The sequence below is a fragment of the Eretmochelys imbricata genome, chromosome 7 (genome assembly GCF_965152235.1).
Source record: "Eretmochelys imbricata isolate rEreImb1 chromosome 7, rEreImb1.hap1, whole genome shotgun sequence".
NCBI classification, from domain to species: Eukaryota; Metazoa; Chordata; order Testudines; family Cheloniidae; genus Eretmochelys; species Eretmochelys imbricata.
The window spans coordinates 115067803-115093121 of NC_135578.1; the positions used below are offsets into that span (position 1 = coordinate 115067803).

The window sequence follows — 25319 nt, forward strand, 5'->3', positions numbered from 1 at the left end:
ATTCCAGAGATGAGGAAACTGGAACACAATAGCTTACGGTCATCATTATGATGAAGTCCAAGCCATGGCATAAAATTGGCAAGTATAAATGTATCATCTTCCTGTTAAAATTCTTCTTGCTCCTCTATTCAAATCTTTCTCAGCAGGTGACTTACTGTCCTGGGGAGTGCTTTGGTATTCCACAGAAATTTCAAGGTGTTTAGCTATGCCACCCTATTATTCCTGCATATTTGCGTAGAGGGCTTCAAGTTGAGTCTGAAAGTATTTAGAGAGTTCTGTTCTCTTTGCCTTCAGGGTTGGAGTCAGGAGTCCCTGTTCAATAGTGAACATCTTTGGATGAATGTAGATGTCTTTTACCTAAGTGTAGAAAGACAGACATTTACACTTTCTAGCACATCACTGACAGCTAGTTGATCAGCATTTGAGGGGATCATCAGTACCATGATAAATTGAAGAGCCACTGACAGGTTTCAGAGTAGCAGCCATGTTAGTTCTATGTATATAAATCTCCCCACTGTATTTTCCACTGAATGCAGCTGATGAAGTGAGCTGTAGCTCACGAAAGCTTATGCTTCAATAAATTTGTTAGTCTAAGGTGACAAGTACTTATTTTCTTTTTGAAAAGCCACTGAATTTCCATTTGGATAGGTTCTTTACTAAGGAGGTTCAGGACTAGTATAAGCTACAGCAATGCATACTTCCCAGGCCTTTGGCAGCCACTGTTTGCCTGTGCTAATGCCTGTTAACAGAAAGTTCATAAATACTCACTTGTTCAAAGGACTTAAGGCCAGCTTCTCTTCCTACTTTGACCATGTCTTCTAAAATGGCTTTTTTCAATACCTAGAATACACCAAGTTGAAAAACAGACCTCACAACAACACAGCAAGCAGAAGTTTAAAGCCACCTCCCTTTCTAAGTTCTTGGTGGGGTAGCGGGCCTCTTGTGAAGTTATGGTTAGAGGTGTTGGATACTTACCACTCAGTGCTGTGTTCAGAGCCCTATAAACATCAGCCACATCCCTAGGAAGGCCAGTAGAGCATTATCCTCATTTGCCAGATTGGAAGTCATTACACTGCCTTAGTCTTCCTAAGCCCCTGTGGCAATGGCAGTGTTAAGATTAGAACTCAGGGCTTGCCACCTCAACCCAGTGCTTGCTCCGGGACACTCAAAATGGTTGAGACTAGCAACTAGTATTTTAAATGGAAGCTTAAATTATAGAACTCTAAAGACACTAAAGAAAAATCCTAAATCCACCTTAAGGTAGTTTCTGCAGGACTGTTGTCTTCTGGGTGCATTATACTTGTGCTGCAGAAGACACAATCTTAAGATAAAGAGTCACTTACTGAATTTTTGTAAATTTCTTCAGATGAACCTTTTATTCCAAGTTTTGCTGCAAATTTTGCAAGTACTTCACGGTCAGGAACCACTACACCCACTAGAGAAGACTGGAAAAAGAGTCACGTTTGGAACAAGATGTATGATGTGAAAGTGTCAAAAGTTAAATGTTGAACAGGATTGCATTAAGCTGTTGGACTCTGTATAGGAGTCATACCTAGAATCTCAACCCAAAGAGACTTTGCAGAACTATAGGGTTCTCACTTTGCCTCTCACCAATATGGACAGATTCCCTTCTAAGAAGACATGCATCATGGATCAGAGGAAGTGCCTAGTTAAGATCAGGTTTTTTTAAACAGTTGCAATTACTGCAGATAATTCATTGCCAGACACCTGGAAAAGTCTTGCCCACATGCTCAGGGCATAACTGATTACCCCGTTTGGTGTTAGGAAGAACTTGAGGTCAGACTGATGGAAACCCTCAGGGTTTGGTTTTTTGGGGCCTTCCTCTGCAGCATGGGCTGGTTTTAACCAGAGTAAGTGGTAGATTCTCTGTAACTTGAAGTCTTTAATCATGATTTGGAAACTTCAGTAACTCAGCCTGGGTTATGGCCTTATTGCAGGAGTGGGTGAAATGGTGGCCTGTGATGTGCAGGAGGTTTGACTAGATGACCATGATGGTCCCTTCCGGCCTTAAAGTCTAAGTCTATAATACAATTGCCTGAGTTCTCTGGCTAGGGTGAGTGTTACATATACACCAACTACTTACTGTTAGAGCTTATTTACATTATGCAAAACTCTAAGTATGAGCTACAGTTTAATGGCGGCTTCAAATTAGAGTCTATAGCCATCCATCCTATGCTCTGGGCACTTATTTCTTAAGAGTTTGATGATTGCCCTCTGGTTTTTAAGATGTTTCACCATTTGTCTAAATGCTCCCATTGAAGTACATGGGAATTTTATCAACTGCTGTGATATTCAGGCAACTTCTGATCACTCAAAACCCACACTTCTCATCACCTCCCAGCCTACTTAGAGATCAAAAATTGTGGGACAGCATCCTGACAAACACTGCTGAAGAGAAGATTCCTGCCCTCTAATAGGGAGGGCTAGCAAGAGACAGCCTGTTTAGCCAAAAGGGTCCACCAGTAATCTGACCTCCTGTATATCACAGGCCAGCTATACCCACATACTAAACCCAGAGGCTCTTGAGGGGAAGCTGCAGCTTGTACACAGAATGAGCTTCAGAGCAATTTATGGGTCTGAAGTACTCAAGGTAATGCTTCAAAAGGCCTGATTCTTCAAGGCTGAGCACTCGTTTCCTATTTAGGGAGTATAGCACTCAGGAAAGCAGCAGTTTACCTTTAAACTGTCCCCATGTACAAAAACTTGGGCTACAGGAGCACTTCTGATGTAGATGTTTTCAATCTTCTCTGGTGCAATGTACTCTCCTTGTGCTAGCTTAAAGATGTTCTTCTTTCTGTCAATGATCTTCAGAGTTCCATTCTACAGTAATGTTTTAATGTTAGGGTATTTCCTAGTATTTAGAGTCATTCCTTCTCCCCCAAATTAAAGCTTGCTTCTAAAAAGACCTACTCCCTTCTGTAATGGGTTTCATTTTTGTTGCATGGAATCATGCAGCTTGTCTCAGACAGCTGCATCTTCACAACCCCACAGAGAAGTTGAGAGGTACTAATTGGTTAAGTTAATCAGTTTCTCTGTAGCCCCAACCCCTCAGTTATTCTTGTAATTATCTCAGGACATGATTAGGCAGCACCTTTATTCTCTCTTAATAAAAAGATCTCACCTTGCCTGATCATTGTGAAAGCAATGGCATGTTCTTGAGTTAAATTACTGGCCTGACAGGTGTTATTTGAAGTCTCCCTTATCTGAGCTAATTGGTCTTGGGCACTCCACCCTCACCCCAGCAACTTTAACAGTTACTGGCCTCTTTATTTAACCACATATTGTACCAAGCATAGTGGTGAGAAGTGGTCCTTAGATGGACTCTACACTCTGACATCTAAGTTAGAATCAAGACTCAGACACCAACTCCAAACACCAGTTCTATATCTAGATTATCTTTGTAGTATGCCAAGCAAAACCCCCAGATTAACTAAATAGAGTTAACTGGAGTTCATATCCAAAAGAAAGATGCTTAGGCCTATCTTTAACAATTTGGGATTATGTAGCCTATGACAGTCCAATACTTTTTGCCTTCACTACAAGTTTAGTAGGGACAATCACTTCCCAAAGATTCCTCTGCAAACTAGGGAAGTGTTCCTCCTATAGCAGGTATTAAACCAGTGACAACTTACTGGCATCCATTTCCCAATGTCTCCAGTGTGAAGCCAGCCATCCTGGTCAATAGCTTCAGCTGTTTTCTCAGGATCCTTCAAGTAACCCTTGAAGACATTTGGTCCTTTAATGCAGACCTACAGCATACAAACAAGAGCACTTGTCATCACATGTAGCATTGCACCAATCCACACAGAATCACTCCAGAGACAGGTTTGCCTACCTCTCCTTCATTATTGGAAGAGAAGTAGTTCATGTCAGCCACATCTTCTAGTTTTATGATATTGCAGGGTAGAGGGGCTCCAACATGGCCTGCAGGAGAAATTTAGGCAGATTTGTAAGGTCTGTAACCTTTTGCAGAATCCAGAGGTTACTTCCTTGCACCCTCAAGGTATTTTGAGGGTGTCAATTTAAAGTCAGTTTCTACTTTGCTTGGAGGGTCTGGAATTCAAAGCATTGAGATTTTGAGGGCCCCCTATATTGCTTTGGAGTTTCTAATCTGTGTACTATACAAGGTAGGAAAGCAATGGTTGGATTAGGGATTTCTTCACCATTGCAGGAAGAACAAACCCAACAGATCTTGATCAGAGGTGAAGAGCATTTTAGCTGCCAGGTTATTCATGCTGAAGCTATAGCATCTATTGAAATGCAAGTCATTGGTCCTTGCCACTGAGTGTTTAAAATGCTAGGACATGTGTAAGTGAGTTTGCTCCCTCCATCTCATGTCCTGGCATTTTTCTAATTAGGGTAAACTCCTCCCGCCCTGCCCCTGCTCATCTATTTGAAATTTTACCCTGTCCTAAGTCTTGGCTGCTGTGTGCTGGTAAATGGATTTCTGCCTAGTAGCTTCAATTCAGTGATGAAGTGATCCAAGTTGGATCTAGCCTTTTCCTGAATAATGGTTGTATTGAGGCTTAGTTAACCCAATCTAAATATTGGGTATTATGAGCAACAGTAAAGCAGCTCTGCATTCCTCCAGGAAGAGACAAAATGGAAGTTGATTCAGTATTCCATATGTTGTGTAAAAACACCTGAAAATGTAACAGTGCCTCCCTGGATTATGTTTAGGGCCCTACCACATTCATGGTCATAGGATTTTAAAAACCATGAATTCCATGATTTCAGCTATTTAAATCTGAAATTTCAGTGTTGTAATTGTAGGGGGCCTGACCCAAAAAGGAGTTGTGGGGGTGGTCACAAGGTTATTGTTGGGGGGGTTTGCAGTACTGCTGGTGGCAGCACTGCCTTCAGAGTTAGGCAGCTGGAGAACGGCGGCTGCTGGCTGAGAACCCAGCTCTGACGGTAGAGCCATTGCCAGCAGCAGTGCAGAAGGAAGGATGGTATAGCATGATATTGCCACAGTTTACTTCTGCGCTGCTGCTGGCAAGGTGCCATCTTCAGAGGTGGGTGCCCAGCCAACAGCTGCTGCTCTGGCCACCTAGCTCTGAAGGCTAGAGTCAGGGTGGCAGTATTGTGACCCTGCTAAAATAACCTTGCAACCCTCCCCCCACAACTCCCTTTTGGGACAGAACCCCTGAATTTGAGGAACACTGGTCTCCCTTGTGAAATCTGTATAGGATAAAAGCACACAAGACCAGATTTTGCAGGGGAGACTAGATTTTGTCATTTGGGACATGTTTTTCATGGCTGTGAGTTTGGTAGGACCTCCAATTGTGTTTCAGAAGAGATACTGAAGAGATTCTGGGAGAAGCGTGAGCAAGGAAGACGTGCGTGCGCTTTGGTCCTTTAGAGCCTTATATGCCCAAAGAACACATTTCTATCCTTCTGCCCCCAACAGAACTATACAATTAAGCCACCTGGTCAGTAAGTTCTGTTCGTCACATGAAGAGATGTTATTCAGGCTAGCCAGCCCTCATAGAAAAGTGAAAGCAAGGTTAACTGGTGCTAACGGGTGTTTGAGAAGTGGTGTACACTACAGAGCAGCAAGAAGCTGAAAGTATTTAAGTTGAGTCTAGCAGGGTGATCTTTTCAAAGGCTCCTAGGACAATTTAGTTGCCCAACACTTTCCATGGAAGTGAGGCCATCTGCCTTTGGCAGCTTCAGAGAAGACTTTCAATCTCAGCCATACCTGTTGTACAGTCTCCAGGCACAGTGAAGGTGCAGCCAGCTGCACATTCTGTCTGACCATAGGCTTCAAAAATCTGGATAAGATGGAAACAAATACCCTTTTAGTGCTGGAGTCCTTGTGCTGTCACACAAGAGTTGTGCCCATCTGTAGAGTGTCAAGGTGCACTTTACATGACAATAGGAAGTCTTTGGCCACTTCTGGCCTATCCATCCTTTATATGGAATAAAAGTAAATTAATATTATGTACAGCTACTGTAAAAACCACCTAGATCCAATAGCCTGCTTTTTTTGTATGGTCAGAGTTAGAAGATTGAGCCTACATCCAGTCCCTTCACATAAATGCAGAATTCCTAGTGCAGGCCTCCCTATTAATGGTCCAAGTGCAGATTTGAGTAGAGATCCCATCCAAACTCTTCCTATTGGCAAGAAAAAGGTAACAAATCTGTTTCCTCCCTGAGCCGAGCTGTCCAGAGTCCCTTCCCAGTTCCCTCCAGAGCCATTCCCACTACCCACATCCTGCATAGAGCTAGTGGTGCACTCCTGCCACAGAGAGGCCTGCATAAAGTGGCTGAAGTGAACACACTTGCTAACAGGGCAAGTTGCTAGAAGACTCCTGGCACCCCATTATACTCCCCTGCACATTGACTGCTGTATTGCAGGGAGCAGCTTCTGGAGAGAAGAACTACAAGCCACTAAAAACAGTGTGCCACAAAAGGTTCATGTTCTCCCCCTTCTATACTAATGCTACAGCGTGGGGGGCTGCAAACTTAATTTGCAGAGATGAACATGTACAAAAAACCAACAAGTCTTTATAGGATTGTGGCATTATGAGATGCTTTAAATTCAGTCATCTGACTCACTGCTCCTCTCCACTCTCCTTTGCTTTCTATTTGGACTAAGCTTTGTGATAGGGAGTTAGTCTTCGGATTTGACTATATGAAGTGCCTGACAGCATCAGCCTTCCAAGCTACCTCATCCTCCACTCATTCAGGAAGAGGCCCTTATTCTATATAGCACTGAACTCTAAAGATTGTATGATGTTGGATCCAGCTAGAAAAATGCAGGTACATAGATAGGGGAGAAGAGTTTTAGTGTGATCCAGAGTCAATGGAGAGTCTGTTCTAGATGTGAGGTCTTTTAATGAAGACTATTCTGCAGTGTGGAATGCTATTGCATTTGTCTTCTCAGCATGTGGAGAAGTCCATACTTCATACAAAAATCATCCCCCACTACTCAGTCTGGGCCAGTGTCACTTGTCAGTGAAAGTGCCATCTAAAGTGTTCTGCTAACTTCTCAGACTTGATTTGACAGTAGTCTCAGAGAAGGTGGCTTACCTGACATCCCAATGCTCCTCTGAGAAGTGTCAGGACAGAGGGAGATATGGGGGCAGCTGCTGTTACCATTATACGCACCTGCCCACCCATGGTCTCCTGCAAGAAATGATTAGAGTAGTCAAAGCAGAGCCTGATCCATCTATATGAGTCAAGGGTTTGTGACTAATCAGCATGTGTATGGGAACCTGTGACTTCATTCAAGGTATGCCCATTTTCTGGATTTCTTCCTCCTCTCCTTAATGGAGAGGATTGCCACAAGCAGCTAGTCATTTTCTATGCCACATAAGCCCTCCAAAGGCAGGATACCACCTCTTGAACAGAATTGAATATGGCTCCAGCAAATGGAGGACTAAGGTTTGTGTGCCATTCACTGAAGGCAGAGGATCACAAGACATTCCAACAGGTCTTCCTATCTAACAGGCATCAGTGGTGCAAGCATCAAGCTTCTCAAAGGAAGAGTTGAGACATCACTCTTTCTGTCCCACTTGGCTCTAGAACATGGAGGCTACCTTTTGAAATTACTTCAAGGCAGCCATGTCTAGCGTAGAAGTCAGATCAGCATTCCCCTCCTCCATCCCAAGCTAATTTGGCAAGGGTCTCAGGGTGCTTTTCAAAGTGCCAAGAATTACAATATCTCAACTGAGGTAGCTACAAGTAAAATCCAAGCTGGAGGTGGAACGCTTGTCATTTATCCATTTTAAATGGGCAGCCAGTGATAACTCAAGGATTAGATCTCTACCTTCATCACCTGCTTTTGCTTCCAGCTCTCATTTCCCTCCCCTATCCATGCTGCTATTGCCCCAATTTGGTTGTTGATCCAGGGGCTGCTCACTCTGAACAAAGAACTAGGCTATTCTTAGATGCCAGAAGAGTATCTAGTGTACTGTACCTTACACTAACACTACCATAAGGAGCAGTCACCAAGGACTGGAAACTTCTAGATTTTAAGGACAAGTCATTCTATTTAATAAGGAGAGAAGAAGTCCCACCTTCCAGAAAGTTCAGTTTCAGCTCAACTCTGCCTTCAGACTAAACAGGTGCAGAGTGTTCCTCCCCCCAGGACACTTCAATCCAACTGGAACACAGCAACTCAAAGTTGCATTCATGCATGTGTGTACAATGAAGTCAATCACTGCAAGTCTAATAGTTTTTCTGCATTGTTTAAACTATTGCTATAAAATAGTGTAGTGTTTTTAGAAGTCCTTGTGGGTAATTCACCTCAGTGTTACATGTTTTCCATTCTGGGCCTGATCTACAGATGTTCTAAGTCTGCTACAATACAGCTTCAGCTCATGTCAGACTCTTGCTTTCAGCTCTGATCCAAGGTAAACAGCCTTACAGCAGATGGGAGCCTTATGTGGCTTACCATGCTGTTCTAGCCTCTGCTTATCTCCACCAGCTCATCTATCACCTTATTTGGGCCTGGAGTGGTTATGTGAATGTTGTTTCTGAATTATATGCCTTTGAGACATACCTGGACTTTCTTAAAGATCATTTTGTCCCAGATGCTGTCATTTCGGAGAATGCCCTTCTTCACTTCATCCAGTTTTCTGGCTATAGCAAAGCTTAACAGAACCCGTTTCAATGGATTCTGTGCAGCACTTTGTATCTGCAGGTGAAATGTTTAAAAGAGTTTATTCATGAGCTCACCAGGGTATTTTCTCTCATGTTCTCTCATGATAAATTAAACATTTTTAAAAATTTGAAGGGTGCTAGATTCAGTGTCCAGTGCCATCTTCATCCATTTAGATGATGCATGGACATTGGGAAATATAATGCCACTTGGTGTAGTGGTCACACCTCAGCCATGACCTTGAGGGACTGCCTTTGTGGTAGAGATTGGGCCGTGCAGAAATCTGCATAGTACACCATGACAGTAAAGACTGCCAACAGGGTTTGTGCTTTAACTAAGAGCAGACATTCCTGCTGTGAGTGTTAGTTGATGATCCACATTTAATTTGATTTTCATGGGAAGTATGAGGTATTTCTAGTACTGAAGCATCTAGGAGATGCAGTCATGACCCCAAGCCCCCCCATTATAGCCTCTGGCACAAAGACAATGCTCACTCCTCTAATCAGAGCCTCTGCCTCCAACTTGTGGGTAGTCAGTACATTTAAAGCCAAGTTTCCAGTGAGTGCTAAGTTGTGTGAATTTGCAACTGTTGGAAGCAGATTTAAGTGCATATCCCCCTTTGTGTAAATTCATCTAGGAAAGCTGCAGCTTTGAGTACCTGGTCATAGATCCTGTTGAGCAATCTTGGTACTGCTGGAAACATAGTTGGCTTCAAGGTTTTCATGTCATCTGTTAGTAGTCTAATGTCTCCTTGGAAGAAACCCACTCTTGCTCCGCTGGAGTACATTATAGTCTAGAAAGGAAACATGCAGAGAATGGGCTTAGTCCTGCAAGTCCTTGCTTGGGGTAAGAATTCCCAGCCTCACATGACTAGAAGTCTCAGAACAATTCAAGAGTCTAAGGCTATGCAGGCTTGTCTTATCTGTAGCATGCAGCTTCCTTGGAGGAGTGAAACTGTTATCCTTTGTACTCGTGTATGACCTGGGAGCTAAGGATGAAATCACTTAATCTTCAACATATCCCCATTTTATGGATGGGCAAGTTACTTTTATCTGTTGACCTACAAGAGGGATGTCATTTGGTTTAGTTTCTACTGTGAGAGCCCAGACTGTAGTGGAACAAGTGAAGAAACAGTGACTAGTGATATTAAGATCTTTAAGAATATTACATTCACTGCTACTTTCTTAGCTCTAAGTGCTTCCTGTATTCAGTGTTCTTTAGAAGTAATAAGATTCAGTATCCCTGAGATTGATAAAGGCTTGCAATTTCCATTTTACAGATAGGGAAGTGGAGACAAAGAGGCCAAGTGACTTGTTCAAGGTCATTGAAGTAGCTCAGAATCAGGATTTAACAGAAGATGAAGTTGGGTAGTGAGTGTACTTTGTGAAAGGATATTACAATATGGTCCACATGTAATGTGCATTTGGGCTTCTGGACCTAGTCTGGGAGGATTTATTGCTTCTACAGGGGAATTAGTGTTAAGGGATGTTCTTGCAGTGTCATTTGTTTAGGTATTTTCTTAGTGTCCTCTGCCCTACACTTTGCAATGGTGTAACAGTGTTGCTTTGGTGGGTATTTCCCACCATCAATCCCTTCAGAAGTAGCAGATACCAAGCAGGGCTACATTTGTCAGCTAGAGTTCTGACAAAAGGCTATTTACTGCTTACTTCATTCAAATGGATTGAAATGTGAAAAAAATGAGACTGAATCCATCTTAGTGATATCAGTAAGATGATTGGCATCAAGTTCTGTGGGATCAGTGCAGTTCTCTTGCCATCTGGTTGAAGAGCTTTTCTGTGCCTTAGGAATAGGAGAGCCTTCAGTTCCTCCCTAACCCATTACTTCCTTTATCTTGCTCACATTCAACCCCTATTGGATCAGGCCCTTGATATAAGGAGCTCTGGGCCTGATATTCTGGGGATATTAAGGTGTTGCAGGTGAATGTTAGAGAGTCAGTTTGATGGACTAGACCCTAGTATTCACACCTGTTGTAATATTTTTGTGCAAAGTACACCTGGTAAGGTAATCATTTGAAAACTCAATTTGCTGATGATACAACATAACTTTACATAAAATATGTATGGCAAAGATTTCTCTGTATGATGTTAACACCTGTTCCAAATGCCATGGCTCACCCAAGCAGATGTTGGCGAACAGGTCTGTCTTAAAATAAAGGAATGTGTGTTGTGCTTAAATTTGCATTTCAGCAATAAAAATGTCAAGCAGGAAGGGAAACAGGTGAGCAACGATGTTCCCCACTGGTTATCTCCTTGTGCCCAACTGGAAATGTTTTTCAAGTGAGGGGACTGAAACTATAAAAAGGAGGGACAAACATGTCAAGGCATCCCCTCTTCCTGCCCATCTCATACACTACTTTTTCCTGTTGCTTCAGGTGCATTTGTTGGACTCTGAGGGAACGGGTCCTGACCTACAGAGTTTTGTCAGTATGTCTACACTATGAAATTAGGTCAATTTTATAGAAGTTGATTTTTAGAATTTGATTTTATACAGTTGATCGTGTATGTCCACACTAAGTGCATTAAGTCAGCAGAGTGCATCCTCACTACCCTGGCTAGCATCAACTTACAGATCAGTGCACTGTATCCCACAGTTCCTGCAGTCTCTGCTGCCCATTGGAATTCTGGGTTAAGCTCCCAATGCCTGATGGGGCAAAAGCTTTGTTGGGGGTGGTTTTGGGTACATGTCATCAGGCCCCCCTGCCTCCCTCCCTCTGTGAAAACAATGGCAGACAATTCTTTCATGCCTTTTTTCCAGGGTCCTGTCTGCCAACCCTGCTCAGCCTGCTGTCTGCCTGGATGATTGCAACCCCAGGCAGGCAGTGGGCTGAGCGGGGCCAACGAATGGAGCCCCAGACCAGCAGTGGGCAGAGTCTGCCCATGGCTCTGGCTGCTGGCTTCTGCCAGCTGGGGTCCTGGCTGCCAGGGTCCTGCTCAGCCTGCGGCCATGCTTGCCATATCATGGCAAGCATGGAGCCTGCTCAGCTCACTGTCCCTGTACATCTCCTGGGTGCTGATGGCAGATGTGGTACTGCAAACAGCAATTCTTTCCTGGCCTCTGCCACTGAATGCCTCCATGCATTAAGCTGTGCCCTATCAATGCAGGAGGACTGCATGAGCAGGTCATGAAAACAGGTCATTGCAAGTGTTCCCCCCCACCTCCTTCTAATCTGTGATAACCTCAGGGATGGAGATGACAGGGGGAGCAGAGAAACATTGGCTTTATGATTCTGAGGGGACTGCATGGTCACCTGTGCTGCCAAGTTCACCACACTGGCCAAACAGGAAATGAAATTCAAAAGTTCCTAGTGCTTTTCTTGTGTACTGGGCTAGTGCATCTGAGTTCAAAGTGCTGTCCAGAGTGATCACAATGGAGCACTCTGGGATAGCTCCTGGAGGCCAGTACCATCAAATTGTGTCCTACCCCAAATTTGACCAGGCGCTGTAGATTTCAGTGCTAATCCCCTTGTCAGGAGGAGTAAAAGAATTGGATTTTAAGAGCCCTTTAAGTCAACAAAAATGGCTTCATTGTGTGGATGGGTACAGGATTAAATCGATCTAATGCTGCTAAATTTGACCTAAACTCAGTGTAGAGCAGGGCTCAGATAGCTAAAAGCATGTGGTGAGAAGTGTTGCTTGAATCCACTAGTTTAGTATAGCAAAAATGTAACCCAAGTGGGGCTAGCAGACTGCAACTATGCAGATAGTTGCATGCTGAAAGGGTGTGTGTGAGAGCAATCCATGTGGGAGCTACTTCAGCAAGGCATTGTAAGGCACCCAAGGTTGCAGGACAGAGGTGACATTAGTTTGGATCATACCCTGGTAGATCAGTCTCCTGACCTGTGCTGCAATGGTTTTGTAAACCAATTTTTTTGAGATATTCACAGGTCTGTGTGTTCACACATCCAGAGGGCTTATAGTATGTTTGAGTAATGCACCAGTTTGTCTGTCCACATATGTATTTAGATTAGAGTTGTCAATTAATTGCAGTTAACTCATTGATTAACTCAAAAATTAATCACACTGTTAAACAAGAGAATCCCAATTGAAATTAAATATTTTTGGATTTTCCTACCCTTTTCAAATATATTGATTTTAATTACAACACAATTAAAAGTTTACAGTGCTCACTTTATATTTGATTACAAATATTTGCACTGTAAAAAAAGGATAAGATGTATGAGCTGAATTGAAAAGTACTAAGTACTGTTGTGCTTTCATGATAATGAGATTGCACTACTTACAAATTTAGGCTCTGAAGTTTTACATGGTTGTGTTTTTTGAGTGCCATTATGGAACAAAAAACCTACAAGTCCATTTAGTCCTACTTCTTGTTTCTCGTAGCAATTGGATGAACAAGTGTGCTTACATTTACTGGAGATAATGCTGCCCACTTATTTACAATGTCACCTGAAAGTGAGAACAGGTGTTGGCATGACACTGTTGTAGCTGGTGTTGCAAGATATTTATGTGCCAGATGTTCTAAAAATTCACATGCCTCAGCCATCATCCCAGAGGGCATGCTTCTGTGCTGAAGAAACTCAGTAAAAAAATAACGTATTAAATTGGTGACTAACCTCTTTGGCCAAGAATTGTATGGCTGCTGTTTTACCTGCATTCTGCCATATATTTCATGTTATGTGAGTCTCAGATGACCCAGCACATGTTCATTTTAAGAACACTTTCACTGAAAGTTTGACAAAAATGCAAACGAGATACCAACGTGAGATTTCTAGAGATAGCAATCAACCCAAGTTTTAACATTCGGAAGTGCCTTCCAAAATCTGAGCAGGATGAGGTGTGGAGCATGCTTTCAGAAGTCTTAAAAGACCAACACTGATGTGGAAACTACAGAACCACCAAGAGAAAAGTCAACCTTCTGCTGGTGGCATCTGCATCAGATGCAAGTGAACATGCATTGGTCTGCACTGCTTTGGATTGTTATCGAGCAGAACACATGTCCTCTGGAATGGTGGTTGAAGTATCAAGGGACATATAAATCTTTAGCACATCTGGCATGTAAATATCTTGTGAAACCAGCTACAAGAGTGCTGTGCCAGGCCATCGCCTGTTCCTCACTTTCAGGCGAGATTATAAACAAGCAGCAGTATCTTCTAATGAAGAGACTTGTTTGTCTGACAGTTTGGCTGAATAGTGAGGGATTTTAGAAAGCAGACAAGTTAGGACACAATATAGACTACATGAGATGTGGAGAAGGTAAATTGGCAGGCTATTAACCTTCTCAGAAGAGTACAAGAATGGCCAACTTCACTGGGTGGCCTGATGCCTTTAGATCTAAAGGCAACACATTAGCAAATGAAAGGAAAGTTTATATAATGTGTAATGTAGCCTGCAGAACTTGTTGCCAAAAATATTTAGTTCAAACCTTTATTGGCAAGTTTCAAAAGAATTTATATGGCTAATCAGAACATTCATAGTTACATTTGTTTAGTGGTTGGTATGCGCCTTGGAACATGACTATTAATATCACTAAATAATGGTTTTAGAGGTTGCCCTATGGGCCAATCTGGTATTGGCCACTCACATAAATCAGTAGCTAACTGTGCTACTGAGTTAAGTGTACTATTTATTGTAGGATTGGCTGCATGACCAGAACAGCTATACCAAGGTCCTTCCTGTAATGATCTGTAGAACATAAGGAAACACATACATAAATTAAGGGCTTGGTTTACTCTTACCTGTACTACTCTCTCAAACATGTGAGCCAGAGGAAGATAGGACACGGAGATGTCTGAAGTCTTGCAGTCAAATGTAGTCTACAGGGAAACAGAACAGCATTGAGGCAGGAGAGGATAGTCATGCCACAGCAGTTAAACATATCTGTTAATTCTGTTAACTGCTATATTGAAACAGCAGGTAATTTTACACCTGCTCCATCCTACTCAGAGGTTTGGAGTCAGAACTTTGGGGAAAAAAATACCACTGAAGTTGGCCACACTCCCTCTATCCCCTATGGTATCTGCAGTCCTTGTCTAGAAGTAGGTTTCCCTGCCTGGTTTGGAGCCAAGTCAGGCACTCTTGAAAGAGTGTCTTGTGTTCCTTCTAGGAGCATGTCCATACAGGGACGCTCAGGAAAGTTAGACAAGCCCTAGGAAAGGCCCAAGATGAAGTTCAGATCCTCATAGGAGCAGCCAGGATTTAAATATTTCAGATCTTGTGTTCTGGCTCAGATCCATTCCTAGGACTGACTACTAATTTCTGTAAAAGATACATTCATGTTCTGGCTTTGTACATCAGTGAGGTTAGTGGTCTTAGGCTGGTCTACAGTGTAGACTTGTCCATTTCAAAGCCCTGAACACAGTGTAGGCTATTGTTAAGTTGACTGTGGCAACTCAGGAGGACTTGAATATAGTTTTGTGGAACTGGGTGGCTTAGACAGGAGATCTTGCATTACAGCCACTTCAAGCCTGACCCTCCAAAAGAATAAGCACCAAGTTAGTCTGCAAATGTGAAAGCAGCAACTTACCTCTGTACTTTTAAGGAAAGCAGCAGTATTTGCAACAACGTTTTCATGTGTGAGCATGGCTCCTTTTGGGTTACCTGCCAAAGATCATGGGGGAAGAACAAACTCATGGCAGCCAGAGCCACTAGGGATCTGGCAAGTTTTACAGTTTACATTTGCTCAGTCACTTGTACATTTGCAAGCCCTCAGGAGATTGATTGTGGTATGACTATGTAGTCATGAGATGAAAATCACCACTACATAAATTACATCTAATGCAAGTGTGCCCAGAACATGGCCTATAGAATCCTGAGGTTCAGTCTAGGAGTGTCTCTGGCTAGGCATGTTTTAAAGTGGAGGGGAGAGCTGTAGGTTTAAGGGATAACATGCCTGAGATGGAAGGCCAGATTCTGAGACTGGTGAAGCTATTCACTTGAGTGGAGTTGCATGGATGTAACAAAAGGAGGTTTTTGGCTCATATCTGCTATCCCTCTATAATGGCTTCAATTTTTATGGTTTTAGTATATTGTATGAAGCCTCCTGCAGTTATTCACTACAGAACGACAAAGCAAGACAGGGTCTCATTTGATTGCAAGTACCATCAGGCAGCTTGTTGATCACAGAAGGAAGCTATATTTTCTGCATTTCATGTCTTGAGAAGTTTCCAGTATTCCCCTCTCGATTTAATAGTCTCCCCTGATCCAAGGGAAGAAAAAATTCAGAAATGACAAAACAGACTTTTTAGTGTCTGAACTCTGCTTGTTACTTACCTGTTGTTCCACTGGTGAAACAGACAACACTAAGATCCTCAGGTTTAGGAGGCTAAAAAGATGACAAAAGCAGTGTTAATTTCATAATCAAGATTTTTTTTAAATCCTTCTCCCCATTACTGTCATATCTGGAAGGTGCTTGGACAAGCCAGTAGCCAAATCCCTAGCTTTTCTCCCTTTTCCAGCAAGGCCCTGCTTGGGTTTTTATTTTTGTAAGTTTGAGGTAGAAAGGAGAGGATCATTGTTGACTCATTGTTATGGTGGAGAGGCCTCTTCAGAGAGGCAGGTTTGCAGTGCTTTCATCAAAGAAAGATTAAAAATTTCAGTAACTTACAACAGGTTCTCTTAAGTTGTTCCTGCCCAGTTCCTGTGTCAAGATAGATAAAAAAAGACAGCTTTAACACATTGTAATATCAAAGTAAATGCAATGTAAGCAGGTGAAACAAGCCAGATGGGGCATGTGATTGTTTAGCCAGCATGCATTTTGCTGGTGTCAAGGTGTAAACTCATTGAGACAGGTGCTAGGCCTTCCCTGCACTGCCACAGCAATTACTGCAGAGCCCTCTTCAACATACTCAAAACAATTAAGTACAAAGCTGGCTGTGAAGAGCTACAGCAGATCTCACTAAACTGGGTGACAGCATGTCAGATGAAATTCTATGTTTAGTGCATAGCAGAAAAGAATTCTAATTGCATGTACAAAACAGGGTCTAAATTAGCTGTTACCACTCAAAGATCTTGGAGTCATTGTGGATTGTTCTCTAAAAACATCTGCTCATATGTAGAACAGCCATAAAAAAGCTAACAATGTTAGGAACCATTAGAAAATGGAACGATAATACAATGGAAAATAGGTCACTATATAAATCCATGGTACACCCACACCTTGAATACTGGGTGTGGTTCTGGTTTCCCCATTAAAAAAAGGATTCAAATTGGAAAAGTACAGAGAACAGCAACAAAATTTAAGAGTATGGAACAGCTTCTATAGGAGGAGAAATGAAGACTGGGACTATTCAGTTTAGAAGAGAAGGATGGGATAGAGGTCTAGAAAAATCATGAATGAGTGGAAAGGTTATATAATCCCTTCTCATGAGAACTCTGGTTACTCAGTGAAGTTAGGCAGGTTTAACAAAAACAAAAATACAGAAGTATTTCAAGATGCAGTCAGTCAATCTGTGAAACTTGTTGCCGGGGATGTTGTGAAGGCAAAGAGTATAACTGGGTACAAAAGAATTAGATATGCTCATGGAGGAGACAGCCATTGCTAGCTATTTCTAAGATGGTCAGGGATATAACCCTATGCTCTGTATTTTCCCCAAGTCTTTGGCTACCAGATGTCAGGAACGGACCACTTGATAGTCATCCTGTTCTATTTATTCACTCTGAAGCATCTGGCAATGGCCACTGTTAGAAGGCAGGCTACAGGGCTAGATGGATCATTGGTTTTTATCAAATATGGCCATTAGGTTCTTAATATTCCTATCCAAGAGGTCCAGCAAGTCTGCCAGCTTGTGTTAGGCTGTAAAACTTGCTGAGCCCATGCATATTACAAGTTACAGCTCTAGAATCTTGTGCTTTAGATCTCCAGGGCTAGCTCTCTCCAGAAGGAGCTTCCAGTTAATTTCTGGAGAGCATGAGGGAACTCAAGAGGTTGTACAGACATACCTTAGTTGGCTATTGTTCAAGAGCTGCAGAAAGTCTGTCCATTCAAAAAGGAGTTTCTGCAAGGCTTACCAGTTTGATTTGACTGAATTTCTTATTCAAAAGTTTGTATGTTGTTATTTAAGGGAGCTCAGATTAACCCCAACATTGCTATTGTATAAAAAGCTAGACATTTGAATACCAAGTATGCCTACTTAAAACACAAAAAAGAGGAGTTTGTAATAGGAGGAGTGTTGTATCTAAAGAGGATAATACTAAGTTACAGCTTCTTAATAGGTGGTACATGACAGAGCCATGGAGTGTAAAACTAGGGAAACTCCAGTTACCAGTGTAGTAAACATGTCCAGTGTCAGTATTGACCTAGTCAATACATTGCTGTCTCTTCAGATTGTTTGTTCATACCATTGAATGTTCAGTCTGAAGCTCTCAGACTAGCAGTGAAATTTGACTCTGGCTTCAAATCAAGTCTCCTTGAATGAGCATATATAGTTAGCAAAATCCTTCTCTTACCAAGTAGCTGTATTGACCTTTCCCTGAAGTCACCAGATATGTGAATCCCTCACTGACAGCCTACCTCAGCTTCCTGAAGCGACAGGATCTCAACTCCTTCTTTGGCACCTTTATCTTTGAACTCATCATCAAAGAGATCCATCAGAATGATGGTCTTCAGACCTGGGATCTTCCCTTGCTCACAGTTTTCAAGCAGGACTTGTGCCTTTTCAGGTTTGTCACAGATCACAATGGAGATGTCACCTACAGGAAGGGAAGAGCCCACACTTCAGAAACCTGATCCAACTCCTGCTGAAATTATAGGAGCCCTGATCTGACCCTTATTGAGATTAGCCATGGATTGATTAGAGGTTAAAGGAAATTCAGGTTCTGTCCTTCAGATCTTTCAGCATGTTAAGTTCTCATTTGAAAGGTTGCAGCCAAAGCCAATAGTTGAAGTTAACAAATGCTCTGCACTCAATTACTATGGTTACAAGTCTGGGCCTCTACTAATGGAGTCATACCAGGGCTGGATTTGACTTACAATATACAAGTGTCAACCACTGCACCCTGCCCCACCAAAAAGGGCTTTACATTTTAGTTGTACACACAGAAGTGGGTCTTGGTTAAAGTGTAGCTTCTCAACAGGGGATAAAGTTTTAATGCCCATCAACTCTTTCCTTAAGTCCAAGATGGGAATTGGTCATTTTGAGTGACTGAATATCCCACTGTAAATACTTGCTTCTTTCCAGCTAGCATGTATCCCAAGGAGCATTGGCCTCAAATACTCTGAATTTACAGAAGCCTTTTACATGTGTTTAGTAATTGCATGTTGTGGTAAGACAGTAATGGAACACTAATGAGCAAGCGACATGTTCAGACTCAAATGAATCTAATTAGATTACAGCTCTGTTGTCCCAGAAGACTGAACCTGTTGCTAAGGTTAGCTTGGCTTGTAATTTAATTTGTAAAGATTGTACAAGTTGACTGATGGTCTGATTCTGTTTGGCAAATCTTGCCTTTGGTTAATTTTAACAAAGTTCTGACAAGGAACTAAGCAAGATAAAGACCAGTGGAAGAATCAGTGACCCAAGGGAAGACTTGAAATAGACAAGAGGGCACTCATTCATTTTACTAACTTTGGATCTAATCATGTTGACAATTTTGTATTCAATTAGTCGCATAGGATCTCAGGCAAACCAAATTAAGTGCATACTTAAGTGTTGGCAGGATTGGGCCTTCGTTTTACCCTTTGTTTCAATTTTTAGAGTCTCACCTCAAATTATGAGGATACTACACTGGTTTGCTTTTTCTGGTTGGAGAAAGTTTGTAGGAGGGTCTCATTAATAAGTGAGATACAGATGACCCAGTTCCTTCCAATCTCTTCCCAGTCCTTAGAATCTAGTGGACAGTCACCAAAGCTTAGTACAAGAATTCTCCCAAGAAATGTGGTGGTAGGCCTATTGCTCAGGTCATGTCATCTTACAGGATAGGCATTGAGAAAGTAGTGGTAGCTACAAGTGTGCTGAGAGTTTAGGGCCAAGTTGCAGAGCTGGAAATGAAGAGGTCTAGGTTTGTTAGCTAGTGTAGGTCTAACAGTTCTGAAAAGCCACAACTATTATGAAACCTGAAGCAGAAGAGAAGCATTGTTAGGTCAGTGAAAGTGGAAAGGAAGAGTTCTTTATTGTGAAGAGTACATAAGGTTTTTACCTTTGTTAATAATAAATGCAATGGCATCTGGCCCCAGAGTGTCATAGAGTGGAACAGCGACCATTGAGTAAGTGTAACAGGCATATTCTGAAATGATCCACTGCACAAAAGTAGTAAGAAATAGCACTGTTAGAGAAGCAACTACCCTGACTTTGTTACCAGAGATCTATGGTTGTTCAAATGCTTTTGCCAGAGCAAGTTTAGTAGCCTGTAGAGTAGCCCCTCACACATATACATCTACTATAGATTTGTATATGAACTGCTTGTTATGGCATCCAGAACCCAGATCTTCATGGTTAGTCCTAGGCAGCCACCTGGACACTGATGAGCAGATACAAAAAGGTGATTGGAAGGAAAACAAAGCCTAAGCCCAGTAGGAGATCTGATTACTGTTTGCAGATCATCACTTGGAGCCCAATCCAACCCCAACCCTATTTAAATAAATTGGGGGCACTCCACTGAATTTAGACTTCCATGAGTGCTGGACAGTTGCCCATAGCTAGGGTTCTGCTTGTCACTTACCTCTGGTCTATTTTGAGCAAAGATGCCAATAAATTGGTCTGGTGATGGTTTACATCCTTTGAACAAGAGCCCTGATCCCAGGTATTCAGCTCTGTCTGACACCTGCAGGAATAGAGGAAGTAGTTTTGGCTCATTACCACTGGAGACTGCTACAAGGTGCTGATCCATTCTTTGGACTGTATATAAAATAAGTGGAACTAACCTGTTTGTAAGTCAACCACTGATATGGCTGTTTTGGTTTTCTATACCCCAAACATGGTCCATTTCCTAAGAAAAGTTGGGAAAGTTTGTTATGAAAATTTACATCAGTTTTATATTAAAACTGATCTTCATTTATTGGGCTGTCTTCAGTAAAACATGGTAAGCGCTTTGTTGGCTCAATCTTATGTAGTTAAGTGTTTTGCTAGAATCTTTATTTAGACAAGTATCTTTAACCCTGAGAAGAGACTGCACAAGAGATCAATCTTCTAAACGATCAGGGAGAACTACAAGAATTTGTGCGCCCCATAAAGAATGTTTCTTGGACGAGTCATTTGTCTAGAGAGCAAGAGAGTTGGGTAGCAATTAACCAAGCATAGCCAGAATTGAGGTACTCAGTGGACTCCAGAAATAGATAGTACAAGAAATAGTACAAGAGAAACTTGAGAAAAATGGAGTTTTAGTGGAAGTTTTTGCAACATCTTCGGCAAAATGGATCTTCAGGACAGATCAAGTGTTCAACTATTGATTAGAGTTCTGAATGCTTCTGGCTGTGATTATGTCTCTTTTCTGACCTTTGATTTTTCAAATTTTTTGGGAGTTGTTCTTGTGTGTCTCCCAACACCCATTTAACTACACCAGCACGCTGCCCCTGCCCTGCCTCTCCCCCCCACCACACACACTAAACGCATTAAAAAATTAGCATTTGCCACTCATTCACTATTTTCTTTAAGATCTTTTCACCCAGTCAGGTAGCTGCAACAATACCATCCAACTCTGCTGGCCATTCACAAGATTTTAAGAGACATCCTGACAGGCAGTTATGGCCATTGCACATTTTTTCCAAAGTCAGAGTCAGTTCATGGATTTGCAGATAAAATTGGCTAAAATCAAAACAACTTTCAGTGTTTAATTGGCAATGCAGTCCCTAGCCAAGTCATCTTATATGGAATGCTAAGTGCTACCTAGCTATTGGTGCACTCTTCCAATTGAGTTTCAAATCCAATATTTGACCTCAGAATAATGGCATCCTCTATGTTTTAGAGTTCAGGTTCTTGCCTTTATACTAGGATGGAGAGACATTTAAATTTAAGCTTAGGATATGATCTTCAGTTAGCAAACCTGGAAGTCACCTTCAAACAAAGAGGGCTTTTTGATTGTACAGTTAGCTACAAGCAATTCCACACACTCATGTTGGTTAATGTAAAACTGTAGGCTTGTGCACTGAGCCTCAATGAGCACTATGCATTTCCCACTCAACTAGGTGCACAACTAGCTAAGAAACTGAAGTGACTGGAAGTGCTTTTCTTCCAGAACTCAATTGCATATGAATAGTTTACACTGCTTTTGTACCTTGTGCAATGGGCTAGTTTGTTCAGCAACAAAAAAATTCTTTCCTAGCATAGTATTCTCCTAAGGCTTTATTCATGAGCCATAGGCTGCATTAACACTAGAAAGTTTCACTCCCCCCCCCCCACCAATAGTGGCCAAGTATCCTGAAAGCAGACACCAGTGGTGAATCTAAAAAAGGATTTTGTTGATCAGGAAAAGCCTTGATTCATCTCTTACAGCACAGCCAAATGTTTCCAAGAGAAGTGACGGAATCTTCATTGCTTTGGACTGTGGAATTAGCCTGGCCAGACAAGACTTTTGTCCAGTCTATTGAAGGCAGTTTTACATTGGCAGGATATCAAAGGATCTGAGATGCTCTGATCTAATAGGTTTATGGAGAGGTGTTGGCATCTTGAGAGCCATTTGAAGGGGTAGGAAAGATGCAATATTGTTTATTTGGATACTTTGACTTGGGAAGGCTACTGATTATTCCTTTATTTAAGGAGTTACTATTCCAGGCTTTTTATGTCTGGTGTGCTGTATTTAAAGCACAGTCTTGCTCTCATTAAGGGGGTAAGCCACAGACCTCAGACTGAATTCAATCTATGCACAGTTAGAACCCTCTCCTAGAGAAGGTCCAGAAGAAGAGAGGACAATTTAGCTGGGCCTAGACTAGACAACAACATCCCTTCTGGCTTCAAGTCTGTGTAGCCGGAACAAACATTTACTTCTTATGACCAAGATGATTAAGAACAATATCCTACTTACCAGACACATGGAGTCCTCTTTGGAAGGCCTCATACATAGTTTTGGCATCCTCATAGTAATAACTAAGCAGCTTGTTCTCTGGCAAGAAAGTACTTCTTCGGGCACCTCCCTAGGGTCAGAGCACATGTTTGTAAGCGTTGTTGCAGAGCAGTGAACTGAAAGTCAGGTGTGTGACAGGCAGCTACTTCCTCCTCCAAACCTCTCCCAAAACCCCTTGGGGGGAGCTTTAACACACAAGCCTAAGATCAGTTAGGGGGGTTTAAATTCCTCCCAAATGTCTGTCTGCTTGTTTATTGCTGATTAATCCATCCACTGTAGTCTCCAACACTAGAAAGCCACCGTAAGTTCAGGTAAACTTACTTCATCCTCCTTTATAATCAGACAGCCAGGGTGTTTACACAACTAGTAGATTCTGAAATATTGCACTTATTTTAGCCTCAGGACTGACATGTTATCAGATAGCTATTTCAATGAACTCATCAATAACAGTGAACAGTGAACCGTGAACAGTGGAGTAATTGCCACTGGTACCACTCAAGTAATCTAAAATGGTGCTGGTTTGGTCACAGCTAACAGCACACCCCCTATTAAGATTAAAGGAACAGTGGATTGAGAGTTTTGAGATTTACCCAAGGTCTTTCATGCTCCTACTCCCCTAAAGTTTAGGCATCAAGTCAGAAGTCTGGCCAGATCTCTGATTGGAGGACTGAAAGAAATCCCCCTAATTTAAGTCTTGTTTTAGTTAGCCCCCATATAAAAACAAAAACAGGTTTTTTAAAAAAAAAAACTCATTCACCTACAGCAAAGTTTTCAGTTGTGGCTAGATCCCATTGAAAGTCAAAAAGAATTAAGCATTTTGCTTATTAATCAATGTAAGCATTACCTGAATTCCTATTGACTGGTTGTTCAGGTCAATGGGAGGTGTAATGGTCTTTGGTCTGGTTATTACCCATAAGAAAATTGTAGCTCCAAGAGTAATAAGGCCAATCAATGCTGGTGTTGGGAGTGGTGAAAACAAGAAATGAAGTATCCAAATCATGGTGCTGGATCAGCACCACCAGGGTGTTGGACCTGAGCAGAGAAACAGAAGGTTCAGCAGAGTGTTCTGATTAATGTGAATAGCTAATTTTAAGTACAAAATAAAATGCAAGATGTTTAGACAGGTGCTATGGGTGCCAAGTATTATGAATCAGTTAAGTGGGTTGCCTTTGAAGACCCCCTCATCCAGTATGTAATTGACACCATGCTTATGCAATGCTGTAGGTCCACTGTCTAGTTCTCAAGTCACCCATCCAGTAAGCCTACTCCACCCACTGTGAACACCAATAGACTCCTCATTCAGGAATGAAGATCAAGAACTTTAAATGGGGGGGGGAGCTAGGAGGTTGAGAGGAAGAAGTAGTATCATTAGGACTGCATGATTACCACTATTGAAAGAAGTGGAAGTGTTAAGATTTGGAGGGGCTAGAGGCCTTGAAGTTTAGTCAGATCTTGCCCCAAAATCTTTCAGTAATCTAGCAGAAGCTCCAGACTGAACAATGAGAGGGGAAGAAAGGCAAGAGCTGGAAGCTGCTTGTCGAAGGAGTTCAGTGGTAAAAGGACTAAGGATAGATGGGAGTCACATGAGTGGCAGGGAAGAAGTCAAAGGTAGGTTTTTCTTTGATGCCAGTTGCTAGAGCATTCTTGCATGTTAAGTAAGAAGAAGAAAAGGTAGCTGCTAAGAAGGAAGTAGGGACAAGGAAGGCAAATGGCTAGGAGTTGGGGAGGGTTGAGGCAGAGACTAGATGAAGACTCCTTTTCCCTATCACTGAGAAAAGGTCTTTTAGATTGGAAGGGCAGGTTCTCAGATAGTCTTGAGCAGCTATATGGATTTAGAAGTTTTATCCCTTTCTGTCCCCAACACCTATCATCTTACATTAGGTTAAAATGGTCACTGCTCTGCCTTGTGGATTTCATCTTTGCATTAAAAAAGAAGGGAAACATTATTTAATAGCTGTCCAGCTAGTATCTATTCTCTCTACAGGAAAAATGCCAAGTCTGGTCATTTTTGTTGATATAATCTTGTCCTGAAAACCACAAAAGAATTGTTACTGAGGTATTTGTTTAGTAAATTAGTGCACTTCTGAAATGCCAAGGAGCTACATCTTGATCTCACATGTAGCCAAGATCTGGCCACCTGTTTCATGCATAAGTAGTGCATGATGCCCACATTGTAGAGCATAGTAGCTTTCTGTAAAAACACTATCAGTGAAGCAGGAAGACTGAGGCACCACCACAAGAAAACCCTAAATATGGCAGAGTTCTGTTTCAGTTCTCTTCCCCGGTACCATTTCTGAAAGTGGAACTGCCCTAAATATAGGCTATTGAAATGGTAAAATAGGTGAAGCTTTCTTCTACTTTAATATAGGATGCAGAAAGAAGGATAGTTTTTCAGCTCTTTGCTTATGTGTAGGCTAGGTACTCTCATCTTGGGGTCTATTACAAAAATGCATCTTATGTAGATTATGGCTATGTCTACACTACTGTGGTAAGCCAACCTAAGTTACACAACTCCAGCTATGTGAATAATGTAGCTGGAGTGGACATAGCTTAGGTCGACTTACTGCAGTCTCTACACCATGCTCCTCTTGTTCCCAGTGAAGTACTAGGTTGACCAGAGAGCACTCTGCCATTGATTTTTTAGCAGGTCAAGTGAAGACCTGCTAAAAATCAACACCTGGTGCATCAATCCAACAGTAGTGTAGACATAGGCTATG

At 42.0% G+C, this 25319-nt stretch overlaps 1 protein-coding gene across 2 annotated transcripts; it reads right to left on the reverse strand.

The window, feature by feature from the left end:
• Positions 1-216: 216 nt before the first annotated feature.
• Positions 217-23602, reverse strand: ACSL5 (acyl-CoA synthetase long chain family member 5). 2 transcript variants are annotated; one of them, XM_077821732.1, is made up of 20 exons: positions 23447-23602; positions 22564-22672; positions 20468-20532; positions 20266-20367; positions 19744-19843; positions 18119-18297; positions 16214-16246; positions 15880-15931; positions 15134-15207; positions 14346-14423; positions 9288-9422; positions 8531-8665; positions 7057-7152; positions 5723-5795; positions 3857-3945; positions 3654-3770; positions 2698-2841; positions 1344-1445; positions 769-840; positions 217-357 (listed from the first exon to the last, which is right to left on the reverse strand). In XM_077821732.1, the coding sequence occupies exons 1-20, from the start codon at positions 23600-23602 to the stop codon at positions 217-219; spliced, it is 2052 nt and encodes a 683-aa protein (XP_077677858.1). The 2 variants fall into 2 exon arrangements, with proteins under 2 accessions (XP_077677858.1, XP_077677860.1); XM_077821734.1 differs by lacking the exon at positions 769-840.
• Between the last annotated feature and the right edge of the window lie 1717 nt (positions 23603-25319).